The 18,158-nt window shown below is 38.6% G+C and overlaps 1 protein-coding gene across 1 annotated transcript; it reads right to left on the reverse strand.

Moving 5' to 3' along the window:
- Positions 1-15,651: 15,651 nt before the first annotated feature.
- LOC149389909 (uncharacterized) lies at positions 15,652-17,013 on the reverse strand. Its single transcript, XM_089623627.1, has one exon. It carries the CDS (start codon positions 16,808-16,810, stop codon positions 15,806-15,808), a length of 1,005 nt encoding a protein of 334 aa, XP_089479753.1. The 5' UTR covers positions 16,811-17,013; the 3' UTR covers positions 15,652-15,805.
- Positions 17,014-18,158: the final 1,145 nt, after the last annotated feature.

The raw sequence follows: 18,158 nt of genomic DNA on the forward strand, positions 1-18,158 counted from the left end.
GTTAGTAAACTTCTATGCTCATATTGGTTTTAATTACATGTACTTGCTCTTTGTCTAGGTTAGTAAAAACTGGTTTTACTTGTAAAGAAATTTTTTAAAATTCCGCCGCTTACCGAAGCGTTAATTATTTTCTTAAACCCTAGATCGATTCCAACAGCAGTGGTGGCATTTACCAATGCTTTCATGCTTCTTCTCTTTTCCTTTTCCACTTCTCTTGAAGTTCTTCCTTTCCTTCTTAGCGGGACCTTTCCCCTTTGAAGTATTCGGGCGTGCCTTAGATGACTCAGCACCAGAAGTCAACTTTTTTTTGGTTTTAGGCGAAGAACTCTTCTTAGCATAGAGAGCTGACCCTTCGTTCTTCCCATGTCGAGTGATAGACTCGAAAGTCTGTAGTTCATTCAACAGCTGTGACAGTCCATACGTCAACTTGTTCATGATGTAGTTGGACGTAAACTGTATGAAGTCACTCGAAAGGGAATTCAGGATTATTCCCACCTGAGTAACCTCATCCATCTGTGCCCCATGGAGTTCAGCTTCGGTGAAGTAGTTATCTTCATGACATGATCCCTCACCGGAGTTCCCGCAGTCATCCTAGTGCTAGTGCACTTACGGGTGAGCTCAAGACGGGCTTGCTCGCTTTGCATCCCAAACATTTGTTGCAACGAGTCAAGGATCTCCACAGCTGTCTCCATCCCTTCCATCTTAGTTCGCAATGCATCAGATATGCTTGCGAGCATGTAAGCCACCGCCTTGTTATTGGCAGTAGTCTACTTGTCATAGTCCTCCCTCAAGTTCTTGGAGGCACCATGAGCAGGAAGAGGAGGTCTGTCTTCTGTGAGGATAAAGCGAATGCTTTCACTGTTGTCAATGGTGCCCACAAGAAGAGTTGTAATCTTTATATTGTACATTTGATGTAATAAAGTCTCATGAAGACTCTTGCTTGTAATTGCTTATTCATTAATAAAAAGTTGAAACGTTCATTCAATCCTCCTTGTCAGAAGCTTTATGATAAAACATTAGTCTTTAGTTCATAAACAAACTAAACAACTTACGAAGCGACAAATGTAGATTTGCATGAACAAACTCTTCGTAGTTTGCTTAAAACGATATATTCGCAATCTAAGGGTCGAAGGACTATTGACCTCAGTATGATTGTTAGAAGAATCTATGATGTCTGGTTATGAGGTATTGAGAGTTGGCGACTCTATAGTTCTTCTAGGTATCTTCCGAAGGTACTGAATTGACCAGTGCACTTCTAGAGACAAGATAAGAACAACCCATTTAACCTCTCATGTCTCGAAGTCACTACGTATGAATTGCATCGTGCTTACCTTAATCCTGAAATGAGACATGTCATTTCACACCTTAGTATTCTCATTTGAGAAACTCAGAGTTCGGACTCACTACGTGATTCCGAACAAGGCCTATTGGTGAAGTACTAAGTTGTGAGAATGTCATGAGTAACTTTGTGAAGTTCTCATAGATATGGAATTCATGTATAAGATTGCTGAAGTGCAATATATATCACCTCATGCTTTGTTCCTTGGAGTGTGAACAAATGAACTGGCCAGTGTCCAAATTGAGTCTTGACTCTTTTAGATGAAACAATGTGACTTGTTAGCTCCTCGTCAATACATTGTTTCTAACTTATTTACAAGCGACAAAGGAGTTGAGGAAATAACAGCTAGAAGGGTAAAATGGTAATTTTGTAAATCCCGACTAGCTGATGATATTCATGAAGGGTAAACACTGATAATATTCGGTGGATCCACTCATTACAATTAGGTTGAATTCTTGAGTAGAAAATAAATTCATTTGAACCGAGAGATTTTCAGTGTCAACTCTTTAGTGGAGTCAGTTGACATTAAGCTAAACTTGGAAAAGGTTTGTGAACTTTTGAGTCCAAGTATTTTAGCTCAAGCTTTGTTCATTTGGATCCATGAGGTCACTGTCACGAATCACATCGATTTGGAATAGTTAAATTGGAAGCTAAGTCAAAACAAGAACGAAAATTGTCAAAAGGGTATTTTTGTCTTTTGAGACATAGCATGAAATGAATGTCAATAAATTTTTTGACAAGTTCATTTGATGACTTAATGTCACTCGGCCATATTAAAATAATTGGGCCTTGTGGATTAATTTCATGTCATAAGAATTTTATTGAAAATTCTTAATGGGCCTTTCTCATGTTGTCATGAACAAATGAAGAAGCTTCTAGAAGCTCCTTCCTCATTTGACCTAGTGTTTAACTCTGCGACTTCAAGACTCGTTCTTAAGTCATAGTGTTTAAAAGTGCCCACTCACTAATTCCTTTATTTCGAGTGATTTAGTGATAGAAACTTTCGTGGTTGCTCGAGGTGCCGAGGAAAGAAAGAGAGACGTGCTGCGAGGGGAGACGAGCGTTGCAAACTTTCCAAAAGCTTCTCAAAGTTCAAGCTTCAAGAAAGGTTAGTAATCTTCTATGCTCATTATAGTTTTTATTTATATGTACTTGCTCTTTGTCTAGGTTAGTAAAAAACTGTTTTTACTTGAAAAGAAAATTTTTAAAATTCCGCCGCTTTCCGAAGCGTTAAACTTTTTCTTAAACCCTAGATCAATTCCAACAAATGGTATCAGAGCTATGGTCAAAGATATGCATGTACATGTATTTAAAAATATGAGATTGAAAATCGTTTTCGAAAGTTTACTAATTTTGTGACAAGTTAGAATTGTTATCTTAGATTTTTTTTTATAATTTATTGCTCTTGCCTTTAAATTAAAAATCATGTTGATTTTCTATGAGTTTGGGATGTTATTAAAACACATTGGAATCAGTTCTAAAAGTTTTTAATTTTTTATATTGATAAACGTGTTTTAAAGGTTTGAGAATTTTCGAGTAATTTTTGTGACTAGTTTTCTTGTCTTGCTAGTTTCTTTTATTTACTTGAATCGTTTTATGCATGTTGTTATTTCTTTTATATCATGTTATTAACTTGCTAATAAAATACCAATAAAATCTTTAACAACATCCTAAAACGTTCCGTTACACTCGATTCTTTTTCGCACCTAAAAAGGACCAAAGTTTAATTATTTCTTTTTCTTCGAGCTGGAGTAAACCCGCAGTAAAAGTGGAATAGCTCTCGGCTCAGAAATCAAAATTTAATGATTCCTGAATCAAATTAAAGCTCTGTCTGTCCTCTGTCCAGTGCCACTGGTTTCAGGTCAAAAGGACATCGGAGCCGCCAGTTATGACGATTTTACTCCGAGGTGCGCGGCTGTTCCGAAAGTCCAGTTTTTTAGAATTCCGGATTTTCAGTCCCACTACCATGAGTTATAGAACTCTAATGAGAAAAATTTCTTGAGCAAAAATGTTTTTCATAAGATTATAAACATGATGTGTAAGATTAAAATGTTTTGATTTTTGAAAGTTTAATTGAAATTGTTTTTTTTTTTACAAAACTAGTTTGAATTTTGAAAAACCGTTTTCGCTTTCAAACTTGAAAAATATTTTGTCATCCAAATCAAATAAATTTTCAAAACGTTTTCAAAACTATATCTATATCACATATGTTCAAAATCTATATGCTCTTGAAAATTTGAGTGGGATGTCTCTTTGTAGACAAGCCAAAAAATAAAAAGATGTGTAATCTCAAACTTTCAAGTGTTCGAGTGAGTTGAAGTTCACACTTCCCTCATGCACTTTCCCGAAATAGAAAATAGGAAAAGATCGAGTATGTACCTTGTACCTTTATGCACTAACACTGCTCTGAACATGATGATCTAGGATTCTCTTCTAGTTGTCCGCTCTGTCGCTCTCTAACTAGGAAATCCGTTTCCGAACTTACAAGAGTCAATGAACTAACTCCAAAAACTAAGTGGGAGGGTTATACTTGTTGTTTGTAACCCACGATCCCCAACACTAATGAAAGAAGCAATTAACGTGGGACTAGAGCCGCTCTTGCGACCCTCTCTTAAATGGGAGTACTCCAAGGCGTTTTTCCTTCGATCATTGCTCAATGAGCTACGTCCGAGAGTGAGACGATGATGACAAGGCCTCCCCTTGGGGGATTGTTTTTCAAAGTTGATCTTTTGAACTAAGTGGTTGGTTGCACACTTAGGCACAATCCCTAGTAATCCTCCCTTGAGGCTCTGCGAAAGGATTTGAGTGATCAAACCAATTTAAAAGGTGGCTAGTAAAAAATGATGTATTGACATCTTGGCTAAGCATTAATGATGTGTCATTTACTTATAAATGGAGATTTTTTGCGGCCTTCTCTTGAGGGAGTAAATTATCGTTTGGTTTATAACACCTTTGGATTTTATCAAGTCTTAAAATCCTAAACCAATGACTAATCATAAACTTGTTTCAACTTATTAAGCAACATGTCTCTCAACACTCTCTCGATCAACCTTTCCTCGAACAAACTCGAAAACAAAAACTACGTAGATTCGAAACATAACCTCGACATAATACCTACCATTAACAAGCACAAATGGGTACTCACCACCCCGTGTCCTCTTCTGACGAATGATGATTCAACTCAAGAGGACAATGACGCCTTAGCGGCCTGGCTTCGATCCGATGAGATTGTGAGGTGCTATATCTTAGCATCTATGAACAATATTCTGAAAAAGCAACATCGTGACATCGAGACTGCCGCCGACATGCTCTACAATCTCCTGGAGATGTTTGAAGGGCAAAGGCGTCAAGCAAGGCAACAAGCAGTCCGACGGTTTATGAACTGTCACATGAAGGCTAGGACTCCTATTGGAGACTTTATGATACTGATCATTAGTTATCTGAATGAGATGGAAATCCTAAGATCTAAGATTAACGAGGAGATCAAAATAGATATGATCTTGGAAACTCTCCCCGAATCTTTTAATACCCTCAAGTGGAACTACTCCATGAACAAGCTAGAGTACATTGTTACCGAGCTTATGAAGGAGCTCCACATTGCTGAAGGTCTCACTAAGAGAAAGAGGAATCAAAGAGAGGCACATGCTACTGAGCAAAAAGCCTCCGCCTCTGGAACTAATAAGAGACCTCACAAGGCCGATAAAAAGAACTGTCCTGCCTATCTCAAAGCAAAGGAACATAGTATTGTACTAGTTACCGAAGTATGCTTAGTAGCTGATAATGTATCAACGTGGATTCTTGACTCCGCTGCTACTAACCATATTTGCTGTTCCTTGAATGGTTTCAAGAAAACCAAAAGCTTAGAGGAAGGCGAGTTCTGTTTCAAATGGGGTGATGGGTGCCTGGTGTCTGCGAAGGCTGTGGGATCCGTGACGCTGTCTTTTGAAGACCGCAGTTTAAACTTGAATAATGTTTATTTTGTTCCTACCTTTGGGAAGAACTTAATATCCGTTTCTCGTCTTCTTGAGAGAGATTATTGTTTAAAGTTCATTAAGAATGGAATTCGTATTTCGTTTCCTGATAATTCTTTTGTCACTGATGCATGTATGAACAATGCTCTTTTCTACATCTATCCCACTCAACCTTCTCTTTTAGACACCGAAATAGATAATGATCTAATTAGGGAGCCAAAGAGGATCAAACTTTATGAATCCTCCGATCTAACAAAATCAACACACCTATGGCACTTAAGACATGGTCACATCAGTCTAGATAGGATTAAGAGACTTGTGAGGGACGGTCCACTCCAAGCCTCTACAATAGGTTCACTACCTACTTGTGAATCCTGCATAGAAGGAAAAATGACTAAGCGACCTTTCTCTGATAAGGGTCGAAGAGCCACTGAGTTGTTGGAACTAGGACATTTTGATGTATGTGGTCCGCACAGCCAACAGGCACGTGGGGGATACGAATACTTCGTTACCTTCACCGATGATTACTCGCGATATGGTTTTGTCTATTTGCTCAAACACAAATCCGAGACCTTTAACGTATTTAAGGTCTTTAGGGCTTTAGAGAAAAAGCAAACTGGCAAAGTGATCAAAACACTTCGATCTGATCGAGGTGGTGAGTATATGTCTGGAGAGTTCGATGACTTTCTTAAAGAAGAAGGAATCGCTTCTCAGCTTACCACACCTGGCACACCTCAACAAAACGGAGTGTCAGAGAGAAGGAACCGAACTCTTATGGAGATGCTTAGATCAATGATGAGTTACTCATCACTCCCTCTTTCCTTTTGGGGATATACCCTCGAAACAGCCGCCTATATTCTGAACCAAGTTCCGTCCAAAACGGTTCCTGGTACTCCTTATGAACGATGGACTGGCCGTAAAGTAAATCTTGGCCGCATCAAAATTTGGGGTTGCCCCGCACACGTGCTGAGGCAAAAGACTAGCAAGTTGGCTAGTAGGCTAGAATTGTGTCTTTTCGTTGGATATCCAAAGGAAACCAAAGGTTTCACATTCTATAGTCCCGAGAACGATAAGACTTTCGTTAGCACGAATGCTCGTTTCCTTGAGGAGGACTTTATGAAAGATGCAAAACCTAGGAGCAAAATTGTGCTTGAAGAAAAGTTGGGTGAGGAAGCTTCTACCTCATTTGTAAGAACTGTTCTCACCCCAACTGAAACACAACCTAACTCATCAGAATCTCGTCAAGTAGTACTTCGACGTAGTGGGAGGGCTACTCAAAAGCCGGACAGGTACATGTCTTATGGAGACTCTCTCGTAGCCGTCTCTGACATGGATGATCCTGTTTCCTATAGCCAAGCGATGGCTTGTTCTGAATCAAACCTTTGGCTTGACGCCATGAAAGTTGAGATGCACTCGATGTATGTCAACAAAGTCTGGAAACTTGTAGACCTTCCTGAAGGGATTAAACCCGTAGGGTGTAAGTGGATATACAAGAAGAAAAGGGGCCCTGATGGGAACGTCGAGACGTTCAAAGCACGACTTGTGGCGAAGGGTTATACCCAACAAGAAGGGATTGACTATGAAGAAACCTTCTCGCCAGTCGCGATGCTTAAATCCATCCGCATACTCCTATCCATAGCTGCAGCTCTCGACTGTGAGATCTGGCAAATGGATGTCAACACAGCCTTCCTGAATGGCAATCTTAACGAGCGCATTTACATGGCTCAACCAGACGGTTTCGTGGATAAAGGTCAAGAGACCAAGGTTTGTGAGTTGCTTAAATCCATTTATGGACTAAAGCAGGCATCTAGGTCATGGAATATTAGATTCGATGAAATTGTAAAGAGCTTCGGCTTTGAACAGTCAATAGACGAGCCATGTGTTTACAAGTTAATACACGAAGGCAAAGTTGTGTTTCTGGTACTATATGTCGATGATATACTACTCATTGGTAATGACGTGGGCAAGTTATCTGAGGTTAAGGTCTGGCTGGCAAAGCAATTCGATATGAAGGATCTAGGAGAAGTCGCGTACATTCTGGGGATCCAAATCTTTCGAGATAGGAAAAACCGGACCCTGTCGCTCTCTCAAGCATCTTATATTGATAAGGTGATGGATCGCTTCTCGATGCAAGACTCCAAGAAGGGCCAAACACCCTTTAGGCATCTCCTTCACTCTCTAAGGACCAGTCTCCCAAGACTGCACAAGAGATTGAAGACATGAGGAAAATTCCTTACGCCTCTGCCGTAGGAAGCCTCATGTATGCTATGCTTTGCACTAGACCTGACATCTGTTTCGCCGTTGGCGTAGTTAGCCGTTTCCAATCCAACCCTGGACCCGAGCACTGGATTGTTGTTAAGCATGTTCTCAAGTATCTTCGAAGAACTAGGAACTTGATGCTTACATATTCAGGTACTGACCTGACTATGACGGGATATACCGACTCCGATTTTCAAGCCGATAAGGATTCCAGGAAATCCACTTCGGGATATGTGTTCATCCTTAATGGTGGAGCTGTTGTGTAGAGGAGTATTAAGCAATCTTGCATTGCTGACTCCACAATGGAAGCAGAATATGTGGCTGCTTGTGAAGCATCCAAAGAGGCTGTATGGCTTAGAAAATTCCTTAAGTATTTGGAAGTTTTTCCAAACGTCGACGAGCCCATGACCCTTTATTGTGATAATAGTGGGGCTGTCGCTAACTCAAAGGAACCTCGAAGCCATAAGCGCTCTAAGCATATTGAGAGGAAATACCATTTGATTCGAGAGATCGTGCAGCGCGGAGACGTGGAAGTGAAGAAGATCTCAAGGGTGGACAACTTAGCAGATCCATTCACAAAGGCCCTAGCGAACAAGGTCTTCGACCAACATCGAGAGGGATTAAGCATGAAGGACTACACACATCTTCTTTGAGTCAAGTGGGAGTTTGTTGTCAATGGTGCCCACAAGAAGAGTTGTAATCTTTATATTGTACATTTGATGTAATAAAGTCTCATGAAGAATCTTGCTTGTAATTGCTTTTTCATTAATAAAAAGTTGAAACGTTCATTCAATCTTCCTTGTCAGAAGCTTTATGATAAAACATCAGTCTTTATGAAATAACAGCTAGAAGGGTAAAATGGTAATTTTGTAAATCCCGACTAGCTGATGATATTCATGAAGGGTAAACACTGATAATATTCTGTGGATCCACTCATTACAATTAGGTTGAGTTCTTGAGTAGAAAATAAATTCATTTGAACCGAGAGATTTTCAGTGTCAACTCTTTAGTGGAGTCAGTTTACATTAAGCTAAACTTGGAAAAGGTTTGTGAACTTTTGAGTCCAAGTATTTTAGCTCAAGCTTTGTTCATTTGGATCCATGAGGTCACTGTCACGAATCACATCGATTAGGAATAGTTAAACTGGAAGCTAAGTCAAAACAAGAACGAAAATTGTCAAAATGGTATTTTTGTCTTTTGAGACATAGCATGAAATGAATGTCAATAAATTTTTTGACAAGTTCATTTGATGACTTAATGTCACTCGGCCATATTAAAATAATTGGGCCTTGTGGATTAATTTCATTTCATAAGAATTTTATTGAAAATTCTTAATGGGCCTTTCTCATGTTGTCATGAACAAATGAAGAAGCTTCTAGAAGCTCCTTCTAGAATGAGTTTGGGCGCCCAACATACCCATAGGTAGAGAGAATATTTTGTGCATTAATGTATGAAGATACTTGCCAAAAGAAAAAGAGGAAACAAATTTCCCATGCTTGTATAGGGAATTTCGGCCAAGGCAACCAAGAGAGAAACAAAAGAGGAAACTAATCCCTTGGGGATTTGCTTGAGGTGGGCACCTATCTTGGATAGGAATGGGCAATAAAAGATTGCTCATAAAGGCTTGGAAAATAAGAGGAAACTACTTCTTTCCAAGGCCAACCCCTCTCTTATAAATAGGACCCTCATTCCTCTCATTCTATTAATTCCACATAAGTTAGAGATTGAGAGCCTCTCTCTCTAGAGCTTGTGATTTCCGCCCCTTCCTCTCTCTCTCTAGTTTATTTTCGATTTTTAGTTTTGGCACCTAGGTCCTCATTTGACCTAGTGTTTAGCTCTGCGACTTCAAGACTCGTTCTTAAGTCGTAGTGTTTAAAAGTGCACACTCACTAATTCCTTTATTTCGAGTGATTTAGTGATAGAAACTTTCGTGGTTGCTCGAGGTGTCGAGGAAAGAAAGAGAGACGTGCTGCGAGGGGAGACGAGCGTTGCAAACTTTCCAAAAGCTTCTCAAAGTTCAAGCTTCAAGAAAGGTTAGTAAACTTCTATGCTCATTATAGTTCTTATTTATATGTACTTGCTCTTTGTCTAGGTTAGTAAAAAACTGTTTTTACTTGAAAAGAAAATTTTTAAAATTCCGCCGCTTTGCGAAGCGTTAAACTTTTTCTTGAACCCTAGATCAATTCCAACATTCACTCACAAGCACAATGTTGAGATTCGACTTCCACTTAGGGAAGTTATCTCCAGTCAGGACGTCTTTTGACAACATGGCCATAATAGGGTTCGACATGATTACTAAAAACATAAAAGTACATTTATTAACAATATGAAAAGAAACAACCATCAATATAATTTAGGAAATAAAAAATATAATGCAAACATGCACGGGATAAAATACTAATAAAAAGAACCCAGTTTTTATATTCCAAGGTAATTCGACTAATAGCCACAGTCCATTTCACTCTGGTGACGTAACGGAGTGCACCTAGTGAAAATGAGAACCATATCAGATTAGTGAGGAATCATAGTACATGCACCTTTATAACTATGCTCACTAACTACCAATTTTATAGGAATCTTTGGCCACATGAGTAACCACCGGTCAATGGCCGGCCCTAGGGTATGCTCGGCCAATGGCCGGCGCTAGGGTATGCTCGGCCAATGGCCGGCCCAAGGGCCTACCCCGACCATTGGTCGGCTCTAGGGCATGCTCGGCCATTGGCCGGCCTTGGGGTATGCTCGGCCATTGGCTAGCCCTGGAGCGTTCCCCCGACGGTCGGCCGACCATGACTCACACCCGGCCATCGGCCGACCCAAGCCATGCCCGGCCGATGGCCGAGTATGGCTTTCACACGGACAAGGAGTCTCTAAATCACTCCTTGGTCGCCTATAAATAAGAGGCTCGATCCCTCGAATTAGGTAATCCAAAATTGAGTACTGAAACACTGTCAAACTCGTACTTCGCTCGTTTCTCTCAAGCTTTGACCTTCTAAAAACTAAACCCTCTATACTCCATCTTAATACTCCTAATGTTGATCGTCGGAGAGGTAAACAGAGGCAACCCCTCTGTTTTCCCTTTGTAGTCCACGTGTTCTTTCTCTCGTTTCAGGTGTTCCGACGAATGCCATCGACATCCAAGCTAAGGGACGACTTGGGATACCAAGTCCGACACGTTCGAGCTAAAGCGAGACCACTTGGTCCGGCCTTGGGTCTAACCGCTTAAGGCTTCTAAATCGTTGTCCGAAAACGAGCGACAACATAGCAGAACCTTGAGTCCTGTGTATATTGAATATGAACACGACCAATAAGGATCTGCTATGTAATAACCAAGTAATGGAAATTGGTCAATAACAGTTCTTAAAAATATGTTCAATGATATCACACTATAGTTAGTGGTGATGAGATTGAAACATGTTGTGGTACAACTAGTCTTGGTGCCAAATGGATGTACACCTGTGATAAGGGACTTATTATCAAGAAGATATAAAGTCTGGTGTATGATCTATCTGTATGCGAAGTGTTAATGTGTTCTATAGTATATTGATTTACTAACGAACAACTTGACTTGACATTAAAAAGGTAAGTAAAGGATCACTTGCGAAGTAGTATGAACTAAAGAATGTTAAAATGAGAAATGCGTTGTTGAGACAAAATATATTAAGGTGAGACTGCATATGATGAGAATCTCAATCCTGCTCTGACTTCTAGATGTCTGTATGATATGGCTAAGAATAAAATGACTAAAAGGAAATGCCTTATCCTCAGTGGTCAAAGTGGGAGATTGTTAGGAATTCTCGCTCACGAGAGATAATAAATAAATGATTACTAAATAGAATAATGGTTTACTTTATTAGCATCATATGATTAGTGGGTTTAGGTCTGAATATCAGAATCAATAGCAACTAACATCCATAGGTGGAGTTTGATCAAGATTAGACAAATCGATATGGAAAAGAGAAATATTTTTTTTCGTCTTTTCGTTAGATTTGTTAATCTTCTATTAGTAAGTCCATAGTCTCCGATTCGGCTTCGATAAGTCGAATAAAGAAGATCTAATAATAATGTGTTATTATTATTATACTCTCACTAGCTGTAATTGTGATTGACAGCATCAATTATGAAATATGGGTATTTGCTGAATTAAATAATTATTTATGGTAGTATTAATTATTTGTTTATTGTTTGACCAAGTAAATAAATAATTAATTGAGTTTTAAACAATTGGGCCTTGAACAAAATGAGGAAGTCGAAATTTTAGGGTTCTGGGCACATAGGATTTGCATTACTCCCTCTTAGTCATGTGCCTCAATTTTCGTCCATATCCTTAATTGGTACTTACCAATATTTTCTCTTTAGTTGTTTAAATAAAGGAGAGAGAAAAATATATAAAAGGAAATAAGATATTTTCATTTATTCTCTCTCGTGAATATTAGGAGAGAATAATATTTATAAGGAAATACGGTATTGTCCTTTATTCTCTCTCATGAATATTGGGAGAGAATGATATTTAAAAGGATAAGATATTTCCGTTATTCTCTCATTAATAAATATTCTATAATTAAACAAAAAAATAAAATCTCATAGATATTACTCTGTGGCTAAGAGAGAAAGTAAGATTCATGAGATAAGGGGGTTCACTAGTATAATATATTTTGGAAACTACCAAGAATATATTCTTTGCACTACTATAAATAGGGGGTTCATGAGAAGAGAAAATCCAAGCTTTTGGAAGCCCAAAAATTCGTCCAACACAAGTGTGTGGCCGATTCTCTCTCTCTCTCTCTCTCTCTCTCTCTCTCTCTCTCTCTCTCTCTCTCTCTCTCTCTCTACCCCTTAGAATGGCTCTATTCCGTTCTTAGAAAATAAGAGTGAGATCTTGAAACAACATTTGTTTCTTGATCGTGTGAGATTAAAGAGTGTGGTCTCACGCCGTAATTCTTTATTCGTCCGAAGATTATGTTTTGTAAGACTACAGTGTCATCAAGAGGAGTACGAGGATCTTAAAGAAGGAGATCAAGGCGTTCAAAGACGAGGATCTGAAAGCTTGAAGAAAGAGATCAAGGCGTTTGAAGACGGATTGTGAAAGCTAGAAGTTTCTGTTCGTGAGCCCTATCCGTTCTCTATGAACCTTGTCCTTTATTCTTATTGGTTACCTCACATGTTTGAATGCTTTCATTATTTAATTAATAGATTTTGTTAGATAACCATACTTTTAATTATCTCTTGTTAGCGTAATTAATTTATTCTGCAACTTATATGGTTATCAAGGTGAGCATATAAATACAACAAGTGGTATCAGAGCAATTGCTCGTGTCTGATACCACTCGTTCGTCACCAACAATTGGTATTGGAGCGATTGTTCGTGTTTGATACCACTCGTGTTTTACCGACTAGTTGTGTCGGAACAATCGTTTGTGTCTGATACCCCCCCCCCCTCATTTTCCTGCAAGTGGTATCGGAGCGATTGTTCGTGTCTGATACCACCCTTGTTTCTCCAACAAGTGGTATCAGAGGTAGATGATTTACTTTATTAATCGATTCGTTCATGTGATTAATTTAAATGGTTTGATATTGATTTATTTTTTGGACATAGATATGGACCCATATTCTATCCGTGAACCGATTTGATATTGGGTTCATCTCTTTTTATTTATAAAGAAATTGGCTCGCCTCGGATCCGGCATCGACGAAGAAAGATTGTGGACTGTCAAGATCGAATCATTATCTCGACCGACCGTCTCCAGAGACAAAGTCGGGGTAATCGAAGATACGCCTCTGTTGACTTGGATGAGCCCAATGATGGAATTCCTATGAAGAGGGGAACTCCTTAAAGACCGTAAAGAAGTTGACAGATTGAAAGCCCTATACGTACTCTACAAGTGCGGCTACTCGATGTCGCTGCTCCGATGCCTCGACAAAGCCGAGTCGACCAAAGTCCTCTATGAAATCCACGAAGGCAACTGCGGAAACCACTCTGCGGGACACTCCCTCGCCCTTACACAAGCACGGCTATTTCTGACCGACAATGAAGAAAGACACATGCAAATGGTTGAAGAAGTGTGACAAAGATCAACGCTTCTTCCACATCTCAAGGCAGTCGCCAACCCTTTTCCAAATTGGGCATGGACATTATTGGCAAGCTTCCAAGAGCACCAAAGCGGTACGAATATGCCATCTTCGCCATCGACTACTTCTCCAAGTGGGTGGAGGCCGATCCGCTAGCCAAGATCATCGAAGCAAAAATAACAAAGTTCATCAGGAAAAACATCATTTGTCGCCACAGAATCCTGACCTCGATTGTTTAGAGATTCAGGTACACAATTCGACAACGCCTGAGTACGAAAAATCTGCGATCAACTAAAAATCAGAAAGACATTCTCCTCTCTATTTCATCCCCAAGCCAACGGCCAAGTCAAAGCAGTCAATAAGACGATAAACAGCAATCTCAAGAAGAAGCTCAAAGAAAAGGCGCTTAGGCCGAAGAACTACCGTTCCTCCTCTAGGCTTACCGAATGATTGCCCGGAATGCCAATGGAGAAACTCACTTCTCACTTACATACAAGATCGAAACCATGGTGCTGATTGAGATTGAGATCCCCACATTCCGAGTTGAGACTATATACAATGACAACAATGAAACCGTGACTAATTCAAAGAGGTCTCATAGCTACAAGAGAGGAAAACATATATAAAGAAAGTATCAGGTCATCAGGTTCAGGTTAGGCCTGTGAGACAATCACCCCCTAAGACGAAGCATTCTCGGCTACCGCATTAAGCCATCTCGATGGCCCATTTGAGGCCATCTGAATGATCTGCGATGACTTAGGCAAATCATGTCAAATCTCTCTCACTCATCACTTTTTCTCTCTAAAATCTAAAAATGGGAATTAGACCACCACATCACAGTAGGCAGTCTGACTAATATTGAGTGCCGAAAAGTGCATCACGGAAAATCCCTCCATGCCCCTCTAGCTCATTTTCTTCTATTTTACAGGTGACGACAACAAGAATCACTTTTCGACCAGACAAGATTAGCAAATAGACAACTTCACAATCTTTCGATGTGCGGTTCTAAATGTTGATAAAAAATGACATTAATACTCTGATACCATAATATGATCGTGAATGACACTAGGACAAAAAGAGCTTTTGGATGCGATGAAAGTTACATCCGCATGCCCGAAAGTCGCATTCATTGCTCTCAATGGATGCAACATTTGGATGTGATTAGTTGCATCTATTTTGACTCCGTTAAAACTATTTGGCGTGATATCTGATTTTTGGATGCGACAAAAGTCGCGTAGAAAGCCTTCCCACCAAAACGCGGGTACTCTTTGGATGCGACTAGTCGCATCCATTGGTCCTCTCGCGTTTGTTGGTCCTCCCCATATCAAGTCGCATCAAATTGACCAATGGATGCGATTTTGTCGCATCTGAGTGTAATTAAAAATAAATTGGGGATAACAATTTCACGTCATTAAATGAACGAAAATTAAAGGGGAAATTTTATCCTCTTTTAAATTTGGACTTTTGGATGTGACTTTGTCGCATCCATAGATAAAGTTCAGTATTTTATGTGACTTTGTCGCATCTATTGGCCAATATTCCCACTTAAATGAGAAAAAAATATTGTTGATTCTTGACGACCCTATTCGATGCGACTAGTTGCATCTATATAGTCGCATGCAAAAATCGTCCGACGCTAATAACGCAATTTGTCCTAGTGTGAGAGAATAGTATGACTGTGGATGAGAGAGAATGAGAGGTAGATCGGAGGAGAGACAGAAAACGGTGAGAATTCTCTTCAACTGAAAAAAAATGAATAAATAAGAGTATAGTTATGTACACAAGCTAGCTGAAATTCTAACTACCTAATTGATTTGTACCACTAGTACCGATTAACAACAACATTAATATACACGTTGACATCACTAGTGCAAGACTACGTGAATGGTTTGGTTTAGCAAATTTTGTAAACTAATTACTAAATGATTGATAATCAATACGTTATCGCGAAGAGTGTAGATGGCCTTATAAAATAATAATATATATACTTATAATGGAAACATAATGGAAGCTAACTTAGTTGCAATGATACATATTTATTCATTGTTCCATTATTTGGTTGACCATCACACTCGAATTTGATCAACAAGAGTATAGAATTAATGGAAAAAGAATACATATCTTAAAAAAAAAGTATCTTTGAAGCAAAGCAAACACGCCAACCAGACTACTATTCATCAACATTGCTACCTCTTGAGATCATACCCTTTTCTTCATCATCATTATCATCATCGTCATCATCATCATCATCATCATGATCGTCAACTATTATATTTCTGGATCGACCAATCAATAATCTCGTCCTAAACAAGGACATAACAACCCACATAACGCCTTTAACAACCCTAACCATACCTACCGTGACGGTCAAGTAATACAACCACCAACCAACAAAGTCACCGAAACCGACCACCATCAACATCTCTCCTTTGACCTCGGCTGCGACCACCAAAGACTCAACCTCGTCCCTGAGCCGCCAGTACCAAAGGCTCCCAAACCCACCGGCCAGCGCTCCCCTCCGGGCCCACTTCTCCGTGTGCCCGAGAACCTCGTCGGGCCCAAGAACAGTGTCGTCCACTACGGGCCTCACCACGAGACTGCACCAATGCAGCATGGTCTCGTGGAGGCCCACAAAGAATATGACCCGGCTGAACAAAGTTCGATGGTCCTTCTTCGGCGCCTCGAGAAAGGCTGAGAAATCAACCCCGAGTGCGACACTCCCTTCGATTCCTAATCCTACGCAGATTTGTAACGTGCATAGGAAGATCCACGATGCGTAGAGGCGGATCGGACGGTGGAGATTTCTCTTCTTATTGTTGTTGTAAATCAACGGTGGAGATCGGTTGATGTTGGTGAGAAGGGTGGTTTTCCCGGTTAGGTTGTGGATTAGAGTGGACAAGCTCACGGCCGAGACGAGGAGGTAGAGGAGAGCCGGGTTTGTGTAGAGAAAGATTGAGAAGAAATTAGGGTTTTGATGAGAGGAATGATTGCTATTATTATTATTATTAGCTATGGCTAAAAGAAAACGAGCACATGAAAGCCTTGCCAAGAGAAGAAATGAGAGCGGAAGCAAAAGGCTTAGAAATGTTATTGTGATAACTCTAAATGGTTGTTTCACCATTGGCGAGCTTCCGAACTTCTGGGTTTTTATCTGGATTTGAGTACACAAACCCATTTTCTTTTTATTTAGCAAAAGCTTTTGGAATTATTTGTGTGACACAAGAAATGTATATATATGCTGTACTACTTAGGATTTTTATATATTTCTGTTGTCCGAGTCAATCATTAGTTGGGAGATAGAGGAGAAAAAAAATTAAAAGTTATAGTTGCCACGTCTATGTTGAGTGAATTATTTGAAACTAGGCATGTCATACTCATACGTGAAATATATTTTAGTCGTTTCTTTTACTATAAATTATAGATGCTTAGCTATTAGTATATCTTAATGTTTGTTGCGATATTACGTATGTGCATTATAACTTATAATTTATATCATTAAATAAATGATAATTTTTGTGGTATATATCTGCACAGTGTGTATAATATACATATATATATATATATATGTATATATATATATATTGATCGTTACGTGTTGGATCTATTTTCCGTTGACTTTATATATTCCAACTTGACCATAGTTGTAAACCCAATCGACGTGAATGTATCAATTTATGTATTGACATGTCCCATATTTATATAAATATATATATATATATATATATATATATATATATAAACTAATTTACCTACGCAAAATGTACAAGATAATGCAGCTAATAATAATTTCTAGAAAGTATGATCTCAAAGGGGTTTTTAAATTAACATGTATATACATATAGCTGTATTATTTAAGATATACAATTCCAAAGTGATAGAATAAGAACTAAATTGCCATTTTTTTCGTGTAGCATACATGTAGAATATATATATATATATATATATATATATATATATATATATATATATTCTTATATACAGATATGTGTGGATGTTAAGCAATTTAATCCTCAATGGGTCCTCAACATGCTTCCTTAACACCGCTTTATATAAATTGCGTTAAAAAAGTTGGCTGATTTATAACAATAAACGATAATATATAAAGGGTCCTCAACATGTTCAATGATAAACGACAAAGCTACTTTATGCAAAAATGTAACTATGCTCATTTGGCTGATGTTGATATTATGTAATCTTTTCTATCATTACACATGTCTCAGCCTATACTAATATATGTCGGTTTTATTCATGATCAAGTATTTAAACTTTTAAAGTTATATATATATATATATATATATATATATATATATATATATATGTAGATATATTATTCTTCCAAGTTAGGAGCCATGGGAATTTTTCTTTCATTAATGCTAAATTTACATTAGAAATGTAGAAACCGTAATCAAGAAAAAGAAAAAGAAAAAGTCTGACACTAAATTAAAAGAAAAAGCTTTATAAGCTAAATGAAAAACAAAAATTTGAAAATATCTAAAAACAATATCAAAACTATTTGATATCAT

The sequence above is a fragment of the Urtica dioica genome, chromosome 8 (assembly GCF_054948205.1).
Source record: "Urtica dioica subsp. dioica isolate 48M chromosome 8, U.dioica_male_clone48M_v1_H2, whole genome shotgun sequence".
Taxonomy (NCBI): Eukaryota; Viridiplantae; Streptophyta; class Magnoliopsida; order Rosales; family Urticaceae; genus Urtica; species Urtica dioica.

Bases quoted from the DNA above. Each gene is read 5' to 3' on its own strand.
- LOC149389909 (XM_089623627.1), bottom strand. From the start codon at position 16,810: ATGGGTTTGTGTACTCAAATCCAGATAAAAACCCAGAAGTTCGGAAGC.